The 17,171-nt window shown below is 44.7% G+C and overlaps 2 protein-coding genes across 7 annotated transcripts in view; both read left to right on the forward strand.

Moving 5' to 3' along the window:
• DUS2 (dihydrouridine synthase 2) overlaps positions 1-2,607 on the forward strand; it is a 35,436-nt gene extending 32,829 nt beyond the window's left edge. For all 5 annotated transcript variants that reach the window (XR_011437360.1, XM_014738427.3, XM_014738428.3 and 2 more), the window contains 3 exons: positions 518-605; positions 1,720-1,793; positions 2,016-2,607. Coding sequence is in view for 4 of the 5 variants with exons in the window: in XM_014738427.3 (XP_014593913.3) it covers positions 518-605; positions 1,720-1,793; positions 2,016-2,253 (400 nt within the window). In the remaining variant the exon portion in view is untranslated. The remainder of the gene's footprint in view (positions 1-517; positions 606-1,719; positions 1,794-2,015) is intronic.
• Positions 2,608-7,786: 5,179 nt separating this feature from the next.
• The window catches only part of NFATC3 (nuclear factor of activated T cells 3), a 128,006-nt gene continuing 118,621 nt past the window's right edge, over positions 7,787-17,171 (forward strand). Inside the window, exon 1 of one of the 2 annotated variants that reach the window (XM_023637170.2) lies at positions 7,787-8,340. In XM_023637170.2, coding sequence (XP_023492938.1) covers positions 8,238-8,340 — 103 coding nt within the window. In that variant the 5' untranslated portion in view covers positions 7,787-8,237. The remainder of the gene's footprint in view (positions 8,341-17,171) is intronic. The other variant, XM_023637171.2, reaches the window with a different exon arrangement.

Genomic DNA, 17,171 nt, shown 5'->3' on the forward strand with positions numbered 1-17,171 from the left:
CAGTATGGGCACAGCTGTTGAGAGCTTCTGGTGGGAAGTTGGAACATGGTGCCTCCCACCTTGTAACCCTGTCACAGGCTGACTCTGAAACCAGAGTCCACTGTGTCCAAGGCAGCAGCAAATCATCCTAACACTTGGCAGACATAATCAGAGTGGGCACTCAGCTAGATCCCTGAGACCATTGTATGGCTACCTATGTTCCCGACCCTGACTCACTCCCTTCTGATCTTGTCTTGAGAGGAAAACTGGACCTTCCTTCTTGGCTGTTGAAGGCTATTTTCCAGGCCCAGGCTGGAGCTCGGAGTGCTGGAGTTCACATTGTGCCCTAATTCCCCAAGCTTGCTGAAGCCCATTTTCCCTTTACGTAGAACTCAGGCCCAAAGCTACTGGTAGGACAGAAATGGGAGCTCAGGGGAATAGATACAGGAGTCTTAAGGCAACAGCCTGATGTCTGAGTTCCTACAGCTCCTACCTATGCTGGTGGGTGGGCCCTGACTCCTACCCTTTCTTTCCCCAGAAGAGCATACTCACCCCAGGTCACTCCCAAGATGTGCCTGCTGGAGTGGTGCCGGAGGGAGAAGTTGGCACAGCCTGTATATGAAACGGTGAGTTCCTGGCTGTGGCCTGCCCTAGAGCACTCCCATAGCTGGTGCTGTCACCCCCAGCACACCCACAGTTTGTACCCTGAACTCCAGACTGCTTGGCTGGAGCCTGGCTTTGCCCTCTGTGGGCATGCAGCAGTTGCTAGTGGCCAGGCCAGTTGCTGATAGACCCTTCTCTTTGATAATGGACCTATTGTCTAAATCTGGCCACTTTCATAAAACTAAACTAGAGACCTAAGTAAGGAGCTTCTTGGGCCAGTCCCTGCCAGCATCATTGCTTAGGCAGGGAAGACTTCTCTGGAAAGGGCCAATTGGCTTAGGAAGGATGTTCAAACCTAAAAGTTAGAAAACATGTTTTTGGACCAGGCCTCAGCCAATGGGGCACAGAATTGGGCCCCAGACATGGGGCCCCTCGGTGGAAACTTTGAGATAGTCTTGCTTGACCTCCTTTGATCCCCATGGCTATGCCTTGTTTAGGTTGCTGTGTCTTTTCTGGACTGGCCTTCTGACCTCCACGCTTGTACCTTCTGGGCCTTGTGTCCCCCTCCGTCAGACTGACATTTCCAAAATGAATCTGACCTCTACCTCCCTTGCTCAAGTCCTAATTAGCTCCTCAGTGCCTTTGGGATCAAGCCCTAGTGCCTCAGTCTGACCCCCTGCATGCCTTTCTGCTTCATGTCTCATCCACTCAGCTTTCTGTCCAGCCACGTCACCTGGTCACTCTGCCAGGTGTACTTTCTTTACCCCAGTCCCTGTCTCCTCTCAACCCTTTGCCATCTGGTGAACTCCTCATTTAAGGCGACCTGACCCATCCAGATGTCAGTAGGAGGAGGCTCCATAGTCACGCGCAGCTAAGGGCTCTGATGGCCCTTTGCTTATGTCCATGACAAAACTCCTGACACATTGGGATGTCATTCTCTGTGTATCTGCCTTTCTTTCCTGGAAGATGCAACCAGGCGCTTCTGCTGGAAAAGGAGCATATGTTACAAGTAGCCTTCATTTGAGTTAGTTGGGAAGTACTTCCTTTTATCTGCCTTCGGTATGACCCTGGCAGGTAGGCCTCATTCCTCTTGCCCTTGTGCAGTCATCCGTATTTCCTTTGCGCTCTCTGCACCAGGTTCAACGCCCCCTGGATCGCCTTTTCTGTTCTGTTGTCACTGTTGCTGAGCAAAAGTACCAGTCTACTTTGTGGTGAGTGTCCTCATCCGTGGACATGAGGCTTGGGGTGGGGGGGGTCCTGATCCTAGCATTGGCCTGGGAAGTTGGAGGGATGGTATACCTGGGCAGTAGCATCCCTGGGCGATGACCCCTTCCTCAGTTTTGTCAGAATCTCTGCCAAGGGTGTGTAGAGTCAGGCCTCCCAGCCTCTAGTCCTGTCTATCTGCCTTATTGCCCCATGCCTCATCTGCCCAGGGACAAGTCCAAGAAACTGGCGGAGCAGGCTGCGGCCATCGTCTGTCTGCGGAGCCAGGGCCTTCCTGAGGGTCGACTGGGTGAGGAGAGCCCCTCCTTGCACAAGCGCAAGCGGGAGGCCCCTGACCAAGACCCCGAGGGCCCCAGAGTTCAGGAGTCAGCAATGCCTGGGGAGCTGTGCAAGAAGCCATTTGTAGCCTTGGGAAGTGGTAAAGACAGCCCTCTGGAAGGCTGGTGACCACTGTCCCTACTCTGGTCACCCCCTTCACGAGCCTGGCCCTCAGATGACTATGGGTACAGAGCATGAACCAGATGCCATTGAACAGTTTGCTGCCTCTGCCTGGCAGCAGTTAAGAAGTCTTGGCCTGGGCCATCAGCCTGGAGACTGGGCCAAGGGGTACAAAGAATGCCCATCTCGCTTGGTGGGTCTGAGTAGCAAGGTCAAGTTCCCAGCGACCTCAGTATTTTCTTTGAAAACATGAGCTTTTCAGGCGGCACCTCCCCAACCTGACATTGGGTACAGTGCAATAAAGACACCCTCCACCCTTACCCATGGCTGGCTGCTTCAGCCTTGGGTATCTTCACATACGGACTGATGTCCTGGCGTAATTATTCTACTCCCACCCTCTATGTAGAGCTGGAGCTTCCTAAAGCATATCTCCTACCCATTGTTACGGGTCTGGGTGGAGGTGGTGGACCGGGTATCACCTTAATGCTCACTGGACTTGGGCTGAGCCAGGAAGGCCCAAGAACCCCATTCTACTGATGGTAAACCTGAAGCACTGGCCATCATTTGGCTTTCCTGATGAGAGGGAATATGGAATCTGGGGGAACAATTAGGGTATCTGGTGTCCCAGTAAGGGACCAGCTCAGGTGAGTAGAGGGTACTGGGTCTGACCCCCAGCTGGCTGGAGCTCAGATCTATAATATGCCTGCTCTGGGCAGAGGACATTGGAAACTGCTGATGGCAGCAACTTGGGGCCCTTGTGATTGCTCTCCCACACCACTACTGCCGGCGTCCCCCCACCACCTCCCCCCCCCCACCTCCTCCCGTTTGGGCCGGAAGGAAGTGGCAGATTCTCTTTAATTTCCTCCTGGCAGTGAGAAGCAAACAAACGGCTACCACATCTTGTGGGGCCTCCCCCGCTTACTGGGAGGGGCATTTTGACCAAAGGTCCCTGCCCAGCACCGCCCCTGCTTCCTTGGCTGTAAACATGTTGCTTCTCCCCTTTTCCAAGCTCTACAGGGAGGAGGAATTCCCCTCTGGGCCAAGGCCATGTTCCTCTCATCTCCCCAGGGTCAGGCTCCTGTGCCAACCACTAACTCCTGGCTCTGCTGGCCTGAGTCGAGGGTTGGGCAGGTGAAGCCTCTGTCTCAGTCCCAGAGTGGCCCCTCTCTGCACCTACACTTGCTCTTCTTACTGTATGCAGATAAGGATACAGCACTATCAGTGGCCTCCCAGAACCCATCGCTCTCTGACCTTGGGCAAGTCACTTCTAGTCTTCTCTGGCCCAAGGGCCCTGCTCTGAGAGTGGGATCAGCTGTTCTCTGCCTGCTTGAGGCTGCCTGGAGAATAAATAGGCTAGGCCCGTGGTAGGGTACTGTGTGGCTAATGGGGTCACTCCATGCTGAGGCTGGTCTAACTCACTTCCCAGACCAGTGCTCCCAGAAAATGGGCCCCACTCAGGAGAGAGACTGAGGCTTGGTTCAGTCTCAGCCATCAAACTTCAGGCACAATTTATTTCTAACTTTTTTTTTTTTTTTTTACAAAAACTGTCTCAGAGAAAATGCCGCCTTTTGCCTTTCCTTACACCCCTACTGGAACAGGGCAGACAGAGAGGCCCCAGTGGACCCCCAGGCATCCTGAGCCAGTCAGACCTTGTGGGAGGACTCTGTGTAGGCCAGGTACCGAATCTTAAGATCCACTTCCCCAGTGGGGTTGGGCTCTGTCCTCAGGCCTCTTGTCCCACCAGTGTGGTTTCCCTGGAGAAGCCACTTCTGTGGCAGGGTCAGGTTCGTTTCTGGACTATGGGGAAGGAAAGGCAGGAGTAGAGGTCAGCTGCTAAGATAGGGCCCAGGAAAAGCAGTGGGAAGAGGGCCATTCACAGGTGAACAGGGGGAGAGGGGCTAGTGTGTGTTCCATCACTGGGGATATCTGGCAGAGGTCCTGGTTGAATATGTTGGTTCCTCAAATGGTCCCACTTTAGCCTACCTCAGTGATGCCTACCCTGGTCTCAGAGTCACCTGCCTGCCTAAGACCTGGGACTGACTGGAAGGGCTCAGTCAGGTCTGAAAGCTCCACCTGCTGTTCTCACCATGCCCACCTTAAACTAAGGCCACTTACGCTAGTGGCCACAACACTTATCCATCCATTCCAGTCACTTTAATTGAGGACTTTCTCTTAGCTCATCACATTTTTTGGGACAAATGCTTTGTTATGAGCACGAGAGGAAGGGGTGAGTAAGGCTGGTTCAGAAGGTGGCAGGTCTTCTGAAGGCCACAGCAAGAAGACCAGACTGTGTGCAAAGATGAATGGGGAATCTCTTACCCCTACAGTCCTGCTTATTTAGTTCCTTCCAGGTGTCACTCCTGCTCAGGACTCTTCCATGGCTCTCCACTGCCTCTGGATCAAGTCCAAACTCCTCAGCCTAGCATTTGAGGACAAAGTGCTGACCCTGTCTTCTCAGCACCCTTTGCTGACTTCAGCAACTAACTTTCTTTGATTATACTTGGCTGGTCTTATTGCCTCTGCTCAGAATGGGAGCTGCTCAAGGGCAGTCCTTGTGTCCCCTATGGCCAGCCTTGGCATGGGGGTGGGGAACAGGCACAGAAGAAGAATCAAATAAGAGCTTGTTAGGGGCGCAGTGTGTGGCATGGAGAGAAAGAGCTGTTCTAAACTCTTTCCTCCAAGGCTCCTATTTCCACTACTGTGGAACAAGGAGGGCTGGACGGGGCTAAGTTATACCATCCTATGGCTCAGAGGCCACTGGAGAGTGGTCAACAGTGGCGTCTCAGGGCCAGGCTTGTGGCAGCTGTTGAAAAAGATGGCTTTCCCTAAATCTCAGGCTTAGCTGGCATTCTTGCAGGAGGGAGCAGGGGTGTACAGGGACTCACACAGTCCTTGTCCACCAACCTGGCCCAGTCTGGGGTTCTGACTACTACACTGGTCCCCTGGGCCTCCTGGTTTCACAGGGCTCTCAGAAGGCTGGAGGCAGGTCAGATGGCCTCCTGCCATCTAAGAGAGCTTTGGAGCTGGCCTGAGGAAGAGTTCATGGAGGAGGTCCTGGCCCTAGCTGAGAAAAAGGAGTGGAGAAAGTTTTTGTATTGGTGTGCAAGTAGGGGACAGACCCCTGTCACAGCCTGCAGAGCTCCAGCCATTGCTGCCTTTCTTACAAAGGTGGTGACACTCTTCCTGCAGTTGGTGCCTACCCCTGTCCCAGCCCTCATCACTCCAGGTTAGGGTTTTGTTTTCTCCAGACCAGAAACCTTCCCCAAGGTATGGCCCCTTCTAAGTGTTCTCCAGGTGCACAGTGGCTGAGAACACAGATGCATCACTGAGCATTTGATGAATGGTTGAATTTTTCAACCCATCTGCAGCTTCTATGGTCCCTTCCCAGTGGTGGGGCTGACAGGCCCAGGTTCTCCCTGCCTTCTCCCTGGCCTGGCTGGCTGGCTGGCTGAGCTCCTGGTTCAGATCAAGTTATGCCTGGAGAGCACAGGGGCTAGATAAAGGTCCATTTTATCGATCCAGATGATAACCTTGGAAGTATGTGTATGTAGGGACAGGGGGACACATCCTGCATTAAGTTTTATGGAGAGTGGGAGGTGAGCTGGCCAAGCTTCTGGGGCCTTTCACTATACCAGGGTCATGTTACATGTGGTACTAATTGGAGGGCTAGCCATCTACCTAGGCCATAAAACTGCAAAGTTAGTGTGGTGTTTGAGCTATGAGTTCCACACTAAGGCACTCAAGGCTGGAGATCCTTTGATGGTAGGATAGCTTATTGGGTGGATATTCCACGCATCTGATGCCATTTGCTCTCACTCCTTGATGACAGTTATCTTCTCCTGTCTCTAACCTCACCCTCCCCCAATCCAATCCAGTGATTCATCCAGAATTCTGAACATGGAAGTCCCCTGCTTTAAACCCTTCCATGGCTCCCTACTGCCCTCAGGATGAAGTCCAGATACCTTGCAGTGGCCTGCAGCACTCTGCCCATTCATCCTGCCTTACCTTTGTCTTCTGCTCGCTGCATGTACTTTCTGGTCTCCAAGTCTTTGGAAGTTTGTTCTCTGCCAGGAACCATCTTCCTTATCTTTTGCCCATCTTTCTAATTCCTATTTAACCCTTGGAGGTCCTGCAGCCAGGGGATTATGAACCTTCTCTGAGCTCCTGGCACAGCCCTAGTCTCTCTGTACAGTGATTATAGATTTGTTGGCTTCCTCTTCCCCACTGCTGAAGGGAGGCTAATTTATCTCTGCGACCCAAGGTCCAGCACAGGTATGGGGACAGAGCACAAGGCAGGAAAAGTTTTCTGACTTAGGGGATGAACCGATCCAAGATGAACATCTCACTTACTCTGGACATTTCCTGTCCTCCTGACCCAAGGTCTAGTTGGGCTCTCCATAGCGCTCCCTAGTAGCTCAGGTTATCAGTCCATATGTTGACTCTGCAACCCACTCCACCTTGCCCTCTTCTCCCAGGAGCTTTTTGTGGGCGGTTGTGGGATGTGCCTGGGCCCTTGCACCTGCACCCCAGCCTCTGAGACATAGCGCCCTGGGTTTCTCCAGCAACGGGCTTCTAGGGATGCTATGCCCTGCGGGGCCTGGAGCTAGGGAAGTCCCTCACCGCTGCCTCTCCCAGCTCCTGGTCCACTCCTCGCCTTGGAGGAGCCCTAAGTAAACAAGCCAGGCTCAGCGTCCCCGGGCATGGCCTTCACCCCAGACCCCAGGAGGAGGCATCTTGGGTCCTCTCGGGGAACGACAGGCCCGCTGGGGAGTGGCCGAGAGCGAAAAACGGTTCTTCAGACACAGTGTCACTTCCTCCCCACTAACAGCCACTGTTTAGGTAGCATAATCCCTCCCACTTTCATGGATGTGCATTTGGATGCAGAGGTCACAGAGGCCGTGAGTGGCGCGAGTTCACAACGGGCTTTCTGATTCAGTCTGCCCGACTTCCAGCAGGGGACAGACCCTGCCTGTCGCGCTTTGCCGAGGCTTCGAATGTGCCGGTACTCCTCGAGGGAGCAGCTGCCAGGCCGTCTCCTGGGGGCAGACAAAGGCGCAGCCAGCCAAGCGCGGGCCCCGCCCCACAGGGGTGGGTCTGCAGCGACCCGGAGCTCAGACTCGGGACATGTCACGCAACCCAGGTCTCCGACTCCGCCCCAACCTAGCTGGAGGCTCGATCCGGTGCCCGCCCCCTCGAGACTCCGCCATTAGGTTTGGGGTAGGGGGATTAGGATGTGAGTGGCGTCCACGTAACCCTCCGGGGCCCTGACACCTTCTCCGTAGCCAGCCATCGAGAGTAACACTTCAGTCGCCCGTTACCGAACCCATAACCCCAGAGCTCTGTAGCCCCTTCCTCGACGTGAGGTCCGCCCAATAAGGAAAGGGATTTTCTCCAATTGGCGGGTGGTGGGCTCCCCAATCCAATTAGAGAGGGCTATCGGCCCCACATCCCGGGCCTGGCTTAGAAGGAGGTGAGGGAGGGATAGAGACCGAACTACAACTCCCAAGAGGTAGCGGGGCTATCCAGCTCTCTACGTTCACGTGACTTCCTCCTCCGGGAGAGGGAGTCACGCGGTAGGCCGGCCGCCCGAGGCGCCAGTGGCCTTTGGGCTGCACAGTCCGATGGGCGCGCGGTAGGGGGCGGGGTCGGGCGCGCAGCACGGCGCGGGAGCGCGCCGGCGCCGGCGGCTGTTCGGGGGCGGGGAATATCGGCTAAGGCGACGGTGGCGGCTTAGGCACCAGCGACTGGCTGTGGCGGTGACTCCTGCTGCATTTCGGCGCGCGGCCACCTCTCGAGTTCGGAACGGAACGCTCAGCGTCGCGGTCCCCGCCCGGAAAGTTTGCCGCGGAGCCGCGACCTCCTGGCCGGCGCGGCCCGGCATGAAGCGGCGCTGAGGAGCCGCCGCCGCCGCCGCCGCCGCCGCCGCCGCCGCCGCCGCCGCCGCCGCCGCCGCCGCCGCCTGAGGAGGAGCCGCAGCACCCTGGGCCACGCCGATGACTACTGCAAACTGTGGCGCCCACGACGAGCTCGACTTCAAACTCGTCTTTGGCGAGGACGGGGTGCCGGCGCCGCCGCCCCCGGGCTCGCGGCCTGCAGGTGGGTGCCGGGCCGGGCGGGACCGAGGAGCGTCCGCTCCTCTCCTAGCTCGTACGAGCTCGCCCCCTCACTGGTCCCTTGGTTGTCCGAGTCGTAACACCGTGTGTGTTTGCGTGTGGTGAGTGTAGAGCGGATTTAAATCGCTGAGGAGGCGTGTGGGTCGCAGCGACGTGAAAGTGGCCGCGGGCTTGCCTGGGAGCGAACTAGTGGGGAACTCGACTGCGGGACGCCTGTGGCCAGTGGACGCTGGGGGTTTGGAGGCCGAGGGTCGGGGCCGCTGCCCAGGTGGCGTCTGATTGTCGCTGCTTTGCCAGCGTGGTGCGGAGAGAATGTTGTTATCCCCGTGAAGCGTAAGCGCACTTCGTTTTTCATCTATTCTAGGTGGTTTTTAAAAATCTTTATTTGGAAGATGCTCATTCTTGAAGTGTAGGAGCTCTAAAATTCGTTTCACATGTCTGTTTAAATCTCCTTTGCCAGGAGAGTAATGCTACCGTGTTAACTTCCACTTGGGCAAGTTTATGGCCCACATTTAATTCGAAGTGTAGCTATAACGGGACTTTTCTGAAAACTGGGTTTCTTTTCTTGAGCAAAGTGTTTCGGAAGATTAAAAAAAAGTGGGGTACCTTGTTCATAATATTCCTAGGAAGTTCTGGAAATCAGTTTTTATTTTAAGAAAAAGCTCACCTCGGAAGATGTTTTAAAGGAGATCGTGAATTTGGAAGGCTGGGCACCATAATGCTTGGAGGTCAGACCAATCAGGAAATAGAAACAGGATGGCTGGGGACTTAGAGCTCTCCTGTGACCTGGTTTGGAATACTGTGGTTCATTAAGTTGAGTTTCCCTATTACATATGCAGGCGAACTTCAAAAGGGAGATGGATAAGACTAATCCCTATTTATTCTTTCTGGATATTAGATGAATTACTTCATGTTCATGTTGATGTTCAACAGACTTCTGTAGAATTGCATTGAAAAACGTATCTGAACGTAAGGCATAAGCATTCTCTGGGCAGTATTTGTCTTATCAATCCTTTTAGTCTTTATATGTTAGATGTCTTTTTCAACGTAGTAAATAATTTATAATAGGTATTTGTTGGCTGCGTTTCTTTCAATTCTACTAACATCATTTAAGCCCCTATTGTTTTGAGGTACTGTTAGGTACTTGGTAATGTTAGGATGGATGCAATGACTGAGGCCCCTCACAGCGCTTGGGAAATGGGTCGAGGGACATATAACCCAAATAACTGTAGTAGTAGGTAGACTGAATGGTGGTGCATGTTATAATAGGGGTAGAAATGGGGAAAAGTGGCATTTGTGGAGAGAATGGCATTGAATTGTACTTAGATTATTGAGATTTAACAAAATAAAGACAAACCGTTTGAATGAGTGTTTTCATTATAAAGAAGATAAACAGTTGATGATGTCAGCAAACTTTTATTGGGCACAAACTTGATTAGAGCACATTATATACCAAATATATGATCAATAAATATGTTAACCAAAAATGAATAATAAGGGAGTATTATCATATGAGTAGGAAGTGTATATACATGCAAAATAATGAATAACATTCAAAAGCTGTGAAAACAGCTTTTTAAGAAATGATTTTTGACGTAGAAACCCAAAAAGCCATTTTGATATTAAAATGGGTCTAGAAGGAGTTAAGATTTAAAACTTGATTTATAATTGAAATTCCCAAAGTTAAACTTGAGCAGGTTTATTTGTGACAAAAAGTCCACCTTAAAATATTCTAGTGGGTATTTCGTTTTTTTTTTTTAAATTAAGGTGAGATACACATGACATAAACCATGTTAAAGTGAATGATTCAGTGGCATTTAGTGCATTCACAATGTTGTGCCAGCACCACTTCTATCTAGTTCCAGGACATTTTTATCACCCCAAAAGGAAACCCTGAACCCAATAAGCAGTTGCTCCTGGTTCTCCCTGTCCCCTTCCCAGTCCCTGGTGGCCCAGTCGCTAATCTGAGATGTCTCTGGATTTACCTATTCTGGATATTTCATAGAAATGGAATCATACATATGTGACCTTCTGTGTCAACCTTCACGTTGTAGAATGTAGAGTGAAGTAGTACTACTTCGTTCCTTTCTATGGCTGAATAATATTCTATTGTATATATGCCCCAATTTGTTTATCCATTCATCCAGTGAATGAATGGGCTTTTTCTACCTTTTGGCTATTGTGGATAGTGCTGCTATGAACACCTAGGAGCTAACATTTAAATTCTATTGAGAAAGATAGGTTTTACATTCAAAGCTAAGTTTTCAAAATTCTTTGTTCACAAAATTAGTTTTCATTTTAATAAGCATAATTTTGAGTGTGTAGTTTGAAGGAGCTAAGTGGATTAACTAATATGCTTTTAGAATGATAATATACAGTGAAGTCGGTCATGAGAACAAATTGCTTGGTAGAATTCAGATCAGTATCAGTGTGTTTACTTGTTTTTGGATTCTCTTCCTCACTGGAATGGAAGTTCCATGAGGGCAGATAATGTCTATATCTTGTTCATAGTGGTATTATCAGTGCCTAGCACAGTGCCTTTAACATGGTAGGCATCTAATATTTGTTGGATTAATGAATACATACTGCTTAAGTTTTGAGTCAGTGCTCACTTTTTTTTGTGGTAGAGGAAGTTGATGAGACTTGTTTCAGTTCTTTAGCTTTTATTGGTCAGTTCCATAAGACAGCAGATCTTGATAATTTTGGGCTTCAGGTTTTCCATCTCTCTAAAGTTTTGAGTGTACTTGTATCTCATCTAAATTTCCATACAGAAGATTTTTTGAAAAATATTTGGAGGAGGGGGTTAGTGGATGGAGACTGAGGACAAGCCAAGGGGCTGAATTTAGTGAATGTCCTAAGCAAGCTTAATAAAGTGCAGATTAGATGATTTGATGATTTAACACTTGATAACATCAGATCGGTTTGTGATTGACTTTTTAAGGTTATTGCTTACAGAGATGTGAGCAATTTTCCATTAAAGAAAATTTAAGATCCTAGAGTCTTTAGCTTTTTTTTTTAAAAAAAATGAGGACAGTGCTAGCTTGATTTTTTCATTTAAAAATTAATCAAACTATTCTGTTTAAACTTTCTTTTACTTAATGCCTAGCTTCAAAATGAAGATATATTTCAATAGTAAATTTGGGAGAATTTGAAATTGGTTAAATGTGTAATGTATTTTATTAACATTATTTACCGTTATAAAGGGCAGCTTGTGGTGCTCTGTTTTCGTGTATTGAGTGTATAGCTGTAGTTTAGTTTGATGTTATCATAATCTTTGCTTTTCAAATTTAAAGTTTAATTCTTAGGGTTTGTTCATTACTAAATAATTGACCTTCTAGCCCTGAATGAGAATCACTGGGAAGTGTATGCTATCCTGTATCTTATCTATGGCTGCTTTTTTAAAGGGGAGAAGTATCTTAGATACAATGTGTATTTTTGTAAGAAATTTAATTTATGATAAGATATGTGTAATTTGTCAGATATCACTTTAATACACAACTTTTTCATATGTAAAGTTGAGGAACCTTTCCTAGATCATTGTCCTTTTTAATCTGTGGTGTTTTTGCTTTGTTTAGTGTTTGGAGATCTGATTCATGTATTCTTTATAGTTTACTGTCTTTAGATAATTTCGTTTTCTCACTTTTCAATTTTTATTGATAATTTTTACTCAACAGTTTTGTTATAGCTTGTGTTAAATGAGATAATGTGTTTAAAGCTCTTAGCACAGTCCTTGGTCCAGTGGTGCTCATTGATTGGTGGTAGTTAACATTTCTTTAAACCCACACATGCACACACACACAAACTTGTGATAGGTTATTTTTTACTTCCTCCTCTTTTCTAGACTCTTTTCCCTATGTTAAACTAAAACGTTGAGAGAGAGTAGGGGCAGATGAGAGATCCAGTCATTTAAGCCTTACTTAAATGTCTTGGAATATTTGTCTTAGACATTTTTGTTTTATCCTCTTAATTCTATTATTCTTTGCAATCTTACCTTTTTTCTCATATCTTACTAAATATAAGTACTGAAGTTCATTCACTTTTAATTATGTTTTTCTACTTTCTTGAATTAAGTTGTTACTGCCTCAGTATAGTGTGAAAGATGGTTGTTTTGCTAACCATACTAAGTATAATTGGATATTTAAATCAGTACGAAAAAAGGGAAGTTGCTTGTATGGTTTCCTACCATCGGTCAGGTTTTTCTTTAGACTTGAATGTGGTGAAAATATGTATTAGCTGATTGGTCAGTGATAAACATTTCACCATTTCACTTGGAAGAATAATATATTGTTTCTTTGACATTTTTCCTGATGGGGTAGAGGATGCTTCTGGGGGTATTAGCAGAATTTTGTGATGGGGATTGGTGAATAAAAGTTTTAGTGAGTGTGGGGAACAATGGAGGAAAAAATTTCAATGTCATATTGTTTTGTTAAAACTTTATCATTCTAAGAGCATTGCTGTGCCTGCGCTTTCTTAGATTTTCCCATTTGCCAATACAGAAGAGATATTTTGGCATATATTCTAAACTATTAGCAGAGGTAATACTGTAGTAGTTTTATTAGAGGATATAAAAATTAAAACTTGAGTATTATGTACATGGTCAAGAAATTGTAGAGGTCTAGTAAGGCCTGTATCTTAAGCCTTTAAGGTATTAATTTAGAGTAATTTGTAGAATCAACTTCTTATTATGACTTACCTTTCTGTGGCAACCAGTAAACTTTGCCTAAAATTATACGTATTTTTATTGAAGGCGTATCCCAAGTTCTGCTTTGGAGTTTTGCTCTGTATTTGTTTTTTCAATGAAGTGTGATTGTAAGAACATTTTTGGTAAGAAAATGTGGAATTAATTTTTCTTCAGAGAAAGTAATAATATGAATACTGATTTTAAAATGGAAATCTTTTAAAAGAAAATAACAAGTTGTGTTACTGATTGTGAAGTGTAACTTGTCCTTTGCTTTCCTTCTTAGTATTGAGTAGTTGATGATTCAGTATGGTGGTGTTTTATTTTAAATAAGATGTGAGGTTGAGGAAGCCATAATGCAGTGAAGTCAATCACATTACTCTTGAGAGGATGGAAACCTGAGTAGGTTGAGCTTCATTTGATAGTAAGCGGTAGTTTGACTGCGCACAGCAGTAACATAAATAAGGGAGGTGTTGTCTAAAGCTGTCCTGGTGGGACAGGGGAGTAGACACAGCAGACTTGGCAGTAAGCCTGGCTTCTAAAACAAAATCCAAGTCATCAAATTTGCCCAGGCATGCCATATGAGGTTCAGGTAACAGTGGAATTTAAGAGGAGTGAGTTTGTTCAGGGAGGCTTAGGAGAATCATAAGCAGGAGCAAACTTTTTTGACAGCCATAATTTTAACTCAGGTATAGCATGGATCTGCCTATATTTCAGCATTTCTGGTAATGTTTATATAATTATATTTCATGACTCTCACCTGTTTGCCTGAATTTGGTAAACTTTAGAAGAGAGGAGCAATTGGACCTGTAAGGTTTAAGTGGTGTGATCTATGAATTGTCTGAATTGATAGGTGAAATTTAATCATTGGTACACTTCTAGTTAACATATTGATATTCTTGTGTGTAAGGGAACTACATGTCTATGAAAGCTTGAAAATACTTGGTACACTGGAGAAGTAACTTGAAGGGCTTCATTTTCTTACAAAATGTACAGTGTCGATAACTCTTATGTTACAGAAGCAGGTGAGAGTTTTAATATTTTACAATTTGTTTTCAGTGTCTTAAAATAAATTTTTTTATTTCTTAATTTTGTGTTAAATTTTCACAAGCTTTGCTGTTTATTTTAATTAGAAAATAGGTAGGATTATGTGAGCTTTGAAATTGTAACTTTTTTCCAATAATGTTGATTTGCATCACATGTAAAAATATTTCTAAAGGCATTTTTTTCCATCAGCATAATCATTGGCTAGAAAACTTTAGTGGACAGTTTGTGAGTTGTACTTAAATGTAAATATTTTTCAATATTGATTTAAAATAAAAACTTACGTAAAAGTGGCATTCAGGAAAGAAATGACATTCAAAAATTGTTGAAGCTAAATGATCGGTATATGGGAGTTCATTATAGTAGTCTCTCTACTTTTGTGTATATTTTAAAATTTCCATAAGAAGTTTTAAAAATGACATTCAAAAACTCTTCAAGCTCTTTAAGGTGCTAGATTAGGATAGGAAAAATGTTCGCTTTAAAAAATAACATCGTGAAGTTGATAGTATTTGCTGTTGCATGTAATTTTTCAAGAAAACGATTTAACAAATAAAAATTGTTATGTGTCTGATTTACAAAATATATTTCTTCCTTTGATTTTGTAGTATTAGCAATGGGGTGGTGAGATGAATTAGTGGTGGACATAAATAGGAAGTAAAGTGATCTTATGATATGCTTTTGGGTAGGTATTTTTAAATTTTCAAAATATTTTCTCAGTAACTGTATGGGGTCAGAAAAATTCATTTATTGTTTAGTTAAGGGCTTAGAAATTATTTTTAAAAATTTTAATGTTTGATCTTGTTGCTTGTATCCATCAGTCTCTTATTTATTAAGTATTGTCAATTCACTTGAATTTTTAAATTTATGATCATATGAAACTAGAGAACTTGGTCTTAATTTTAAGACTAGATTTTTAATCTTACTATTAAATTAATTATATTTAATTATAATTAAATATTTATATAATATATATAATTATATATAATTAATTATATAATATATATAATTAATTATAATTAAATTAATTAACTATAATTGATAGAGATTAACTCACAAAAATAGTAGGCATTTGATTTGGCAAACAAGATCTGAAATTTATATCTTACATTTTGCCATTTGTGAGATCATATTGAATACTAAAGGAATATAAATTTTAACTCGTCCTTTATATAAGGAAGTCTTTGGGGAAAGTATAGAAAGTTTTATTTAAATGTTGCTTTTTAAATTTTTTATTGCAACATAAGAGTTCTTATAGTTTTCACTTCCTTTCAGTAAAGGTTGTTCAATAAAAATGACATTCAGGAAAAAAATGACATTCAGAAATTGTTGAAGCTACATGGTAGCTATATGGGGACTCATTATACTCTACTCTCTACTTTATTTTTGAAAACTTCCATAATAAAAAGTTTTGAAACCTTTTTGACCATGATGCAGAGTAAGAAATATGTTTTATATTTCAACCTAGCACACACTACTTGTTTATACATGGACAACTGAGATAGAAATTTCAGATAAAACAGCCATTTACCTTTACTCCACCCTGACATTATCCTGACATTTTCTTTTTCATTATATTAAAAAATTGTTGGTCACGACTCATTAATTGATCACTACCTTCAGTTTGAGAAACAGCTCTAGGAGATGGTTTCATAGTTCTGATTATATTAAAACTGTTATGACATTGAGATGTTCTTGTTATTCAAGCCATATTTCCCATGTCTGTAGTTCCTTAATACGTTTTTTAAAAATTATTTTTTAAATTAAATTAGCTTATTGCTGTCTTTTTATTGGGTTAGTTGGTTACTAAATTTTTCCACTTCCTGAAAATGAGTTATATCTCCCCCTGTCTCTGTACTCTGTGGTCAAAGTGTTGGTCACCTCCTGTTTGGATTTGTGTAATTTTCTCTTCGTATTTTATCCCCCCAAATTCAGTTTTGAAAGTCACAGCTAAGGTTATCTTTGATTCCTGCTCCCTTGCGTTTATATCCTGCCTCTTCTCTGATCTTCCTCATTGTGCTCCACCTATTTTATATCCCTTACTCTGTACGTTAATATCAAGTTCATCACCTTTAATTTTATTCATTTCTTTTTAGTCCCAACATGAAACCTTTCCCTCCACCCCTTTGTCTTAACTGCCTCTGCCATCCGCATGTTGTTTCATAGTCTTTCTCCCTTTTGTGAGGCTATTTAGAAACATTATTTTGAGGTACTCCTGAGCTAGGTCTGAGTTCTAGATTCATGTCTATTGCTGATCGTGTGACATTGCTAAAAAGCACAGAATAATTTCAGGCTAATTCAGTCCTTTCATTTTACAAGAGAGGAAATTGAGGTTCAAGTTGACTTGCCCAGGGTCTTTTAACTAGTTAGTTGCAAAACAGAGATCCAAGACCTCTGACTCCTAGTCCTTTGTCCTTGTCTAATAAGTTGCTTAATTTCCTTTTGTTTTTTTAAAGATCGGCACCTGCGCTAACATCTTGCAATCTTTTTTTTTTCTTCTTCTTCTTCTTCTCCCCAAAGCCCCCCAGTACATAGTTGTATATTTTAGTTGTGGGTCCTTCTAGTTGTGGCATGTGGGATGCCGCCTCAACATGGCCTGATGAGCGGTGCCGTGTCTGTGCCCAGGATTCGAACCGGCGAAACCCTTGGCCACCGCAGCGGAGTAGGCAAACTTAACCACTTGGCCATGGGGCTGGCCCCCTAGAAATTTTTAAATGGTAGCATTGATGCCGCCAGATCACTTGAGGGTACCGCCACAGCTAACTGTTACTAGGCCCAAATTTAGCTCTTTTGGGCCTCTTTGCTTCCTTGTGGATCTGGAGGTCAAGAGATCATATTATTTTAGGTTTCAGGTAACGAGGATTTGGCCTTTCTCTTTGGTAACTCCCTCCCATTTTGTCCTGATTAGGGTCTAATTTGTGATCTTTGCAGGCTGTTTTGCACTTCATATTTAAAATTTAAAGCATTTTTAGATTTGTCATCAAAATTGCCCTAAACCTAAATGAGGGAAAAGTTCAGAATTTAAAAAATGCTAAATTACTAGTTAGGCCAGTTTTTTTTTTCCCCTAAGTTACCATTTTGCTTTTCTATGTTCC

Source organism: Equus caballus, chromosome 3 (genome assembly GCF_041296265.1).
Source record: "Equus caballus isolate H_3958 breed thoroughbred chromosome 3, TB-T2T, whole genome shotgun sequence".
Classification (NCBI taxonomy): Eukaryota; Metazoa; Chordata; class Mammalia; order Perissodactyla; family Equidae; genus Equus; species Equus caballus.